This window comes from Leucopleurus acutus (genome assembly GCF_964270905.1).
Source record: "Leucopleurus acutus genome assembly, chromosome: 3".
NCBI classification, from domain to species: Eukaryota; Metazoa; Chordata; class Mammalia; order Artiodactyla; family Delphinidae; genus Leucopleurus; species Leucopleurus acutus.
In genome coordinates, this window is record NC_139145.1 from 12,479,798 (window position 1) to 12,482,473 (window position 2,676).

Sequence of the window (2,676 nt, forward strand, 5' to 3'; positions counted from 1 at the left end):
TCTCTTGCAGCAACACTGCTTACCAGAATCTTAAAAGTTTATATAAAGATCTTAACAGGATTCAGTAGCATATACCGTTCAGATTGTCTCAACAACACTTTACTCTCTCAAGGCTGCATCCTTGAAAATGGCTCCCTTTGTGAGAACAGTGGGTGGAACATACATTCCAAGGATGGAGAGGGGGTGAGGGGCCTCTGGTTCCCTGGGTCCACCTCGAGGGTCAACTGGTAGCCACGTCCCCTCAATGACCTCCTCCTGAAACGGAGCAGGACCCTGTAGTCGGTCCTTCCCCATGTCCTCAGCCTGCCTTTTGTTTGTGGAAAAATTTTAGTCGAAGAATAAATTTAATCAGAAAAATAAGAAAATGTAGAAACAAAGGAAAACAGTCTAGCAAGACTAAATAATAATAGTTTAGTCACTAAGCATAGTCAAGGATTTTTAGTTCCTTCTCAAGGGCTATAGATAATATTCTGAGCCATATCCTGTGAGCTGTCTTGTAGATGCCGAACCCCCCCACCAGGTGGAAGAAGTTAACTACATGATGACCAGACTGCAGCCAGGACCTAAGCAGCTCCAGTTTACGCAATTCCAAGAACTGGCCTCAAAGAAATGGGAGCAAACCCTGGAGCTGAAGATTAACTGTACTTAAAACAATGAAGATGATGCTGGTCAGACCACCGCATGACCAATTTCAAGATGACTGTCAGAGCTGACTGTGCAGTTTCTGCAAGTAGCCCCTGCATGCAGGGACCTCAAAGGGAGTTGGCCTTTGGACAGGAGTCCATCCTCCCCGCCCCCCGGTTGCCGGCCTCCACAATAAAGCAAACTTGCCTTTCCACCAACCTTGTCTCTTTATTGGCTTTTGAGCAGTGAGCAGCCAGACCCCACTCTTGGTTACACCCCAACACTCCGCCCCTCATGACCAGCTCTTACAATTTCACATGGCCCCCTCTTCCACCATATGCGCTGAGTAGTCAGCCAGGGATTGCATTAGCGTTGGAGGTGGCTCGTTAGGCGGCTATGGGGCTGCTCTGGAGGCAGATAGCACAGAGGCAACATAGGGACGCGGGAGAGGAAACACAGATTAAGATAAGGATGCCCAAAACAAGTCACAATTTTTCCCACCAAGAGCCGCATTGAGGCAGGAGATAGATGGGCTCCAGGCTGGACATTTACAACTAGCCTTCTGTTTACATTTCCTGAGGCAAGAGGCAGGTGGGCTCCAGGCTAGATATTTACAACTGGCCTCCCGTTTGCACTTTGAGATGGAAATAAGGGTAACTAGTTGGATTTTGTCTCCTGTGGGCACTTTAAGATAACAGTTAGGGCAGGGAGAGAGAGAGGCTATACCCTGTTTAAGTAAAAGATCAAGAGGTTGGCCACTGGGTGGCCCGGTTTGCACGGAGGCCCTGGGACTCCCGCGGGTTCCCCGGGGAAGCGTCGCAAATTGACAGATGTGCGTGAGGCGGTTCCTGGTCGGCCTCACGTTTTGTACCTGCTACCTGGCTTCTTACCTCACGAACAAGTATGTCCTGTCTGTCTTGAAATTCACCTACCCTACGTTATTCCAAGGGTGGCAGGCTTTAATTGGTGGACTTTTGCTTCATGTGTCATGGAAACTGGGCTGGGCAGAGATCAACAGCGGTTCAAGATCTGATGTTTTCACATGGCTTCCTGCTTCAGTGCTGTTTGTGGGTATCACCTATGCTGGTTCCAGGGCACTGTCCAGACTGGCCATTCCTATGTTTCTCATTTTGCATAATGTAGCCGAAGTTATCATCTGTGGGCACCAGAAGTGTTTTCAGAAAGAGAAAACATCTCCTGCAAAGATCTGTAGTGCCCCCTTCCTGCTGGCTGCCGCAGGGTGCCTGCTCTTCAGTGACTCCCAGTTTGATCCAGATGCTTATTTCTGGGCTGTAATTCACTTATGCTGCATAGGGGCTTATAAGATACTACAGAAATCCCAGAAACCCAATGCGTTAAGTGACACTGACCAGCAGTACTTAAACTATCTACTCACTGTGGTGCTCCTGGCATATGCATCTCACCCCACAGGGGATCTCCTCAGCGTCCTGGACTTTCTGTTCCTGTATTTCTATAGATTCCATGGCAGCTACTGTGCCAGTGGATTTTTAGGATTCTCTCTCACGTGCAGCACAGTGAAGCTAAAATGCCTTATGACCCCAGGGCAGTGTGCAGCCTGGATTTTCTTTGCTAAGGGGCTTCCCTGGTGGCGCAGTGGTTAAGAATCCGCCTACCAATGCAGGGGACGCGGGTTCCAGCCCTGGTCTGGGAAGATCCCACCTCCTGTGGAGCAACTAAGCCCGTGTGCCACAGCTACCGAGCCTGTGTTCTAGAGCTCGTGAGCCACAACTACTGAGCCCGCATGCCGCAACTACTGAAGCCCACGCGCCTAGAGCCTGTGCTCTGCAACAAGCCACCACAATGAGAAGCCTGCGCACCGCAACAGAGAGTAGCCCCCGCTCGCCGCAACTAGACAAAAGCCTGCGCGTGGCAACGAAGACCCAATGCAAGCCCCCAAAATATAAATAAATAAATAAATAAAACACCAAACAGAAAAAGAACTTGGCCACTTCCCTGGTGGTCCAGTGGTAAAGAATCTGTCTTCCAATGCAGGGGACGCGGGTTCAATCCCTTGTCAGGGAACTAAGATCC

The 2,676-nt window shown here is 49.8% G+C and overlaps 1 protein-coding gene across 1 annotated transcript; it reads left to right on the forward strand.

The window, feature by feature from the left end:
- Positions 1 to 1,454: 1,454 nt before the first annotated feature.
- On the forward strand, positions 1,455 to 2,246 carry LOC309959988 (UDP-N-acetylglucosamine transporter TMEM241-like; the record flags this gene model as incomplete). Its single annotated transcript, XM_082836531.1, has 1 exon — positions 1,455 to 2,246. The coding sequence occupies one exon, from the start codon at positions 1,455 to 1,457 to the stop codon at positions 2,244 to 2,246; it is 792 nt and encodes a 263-aa protein (XP_082692657.1).
- Positions 2,247 to 2,676: the final 430 nt, after the last annotated feature.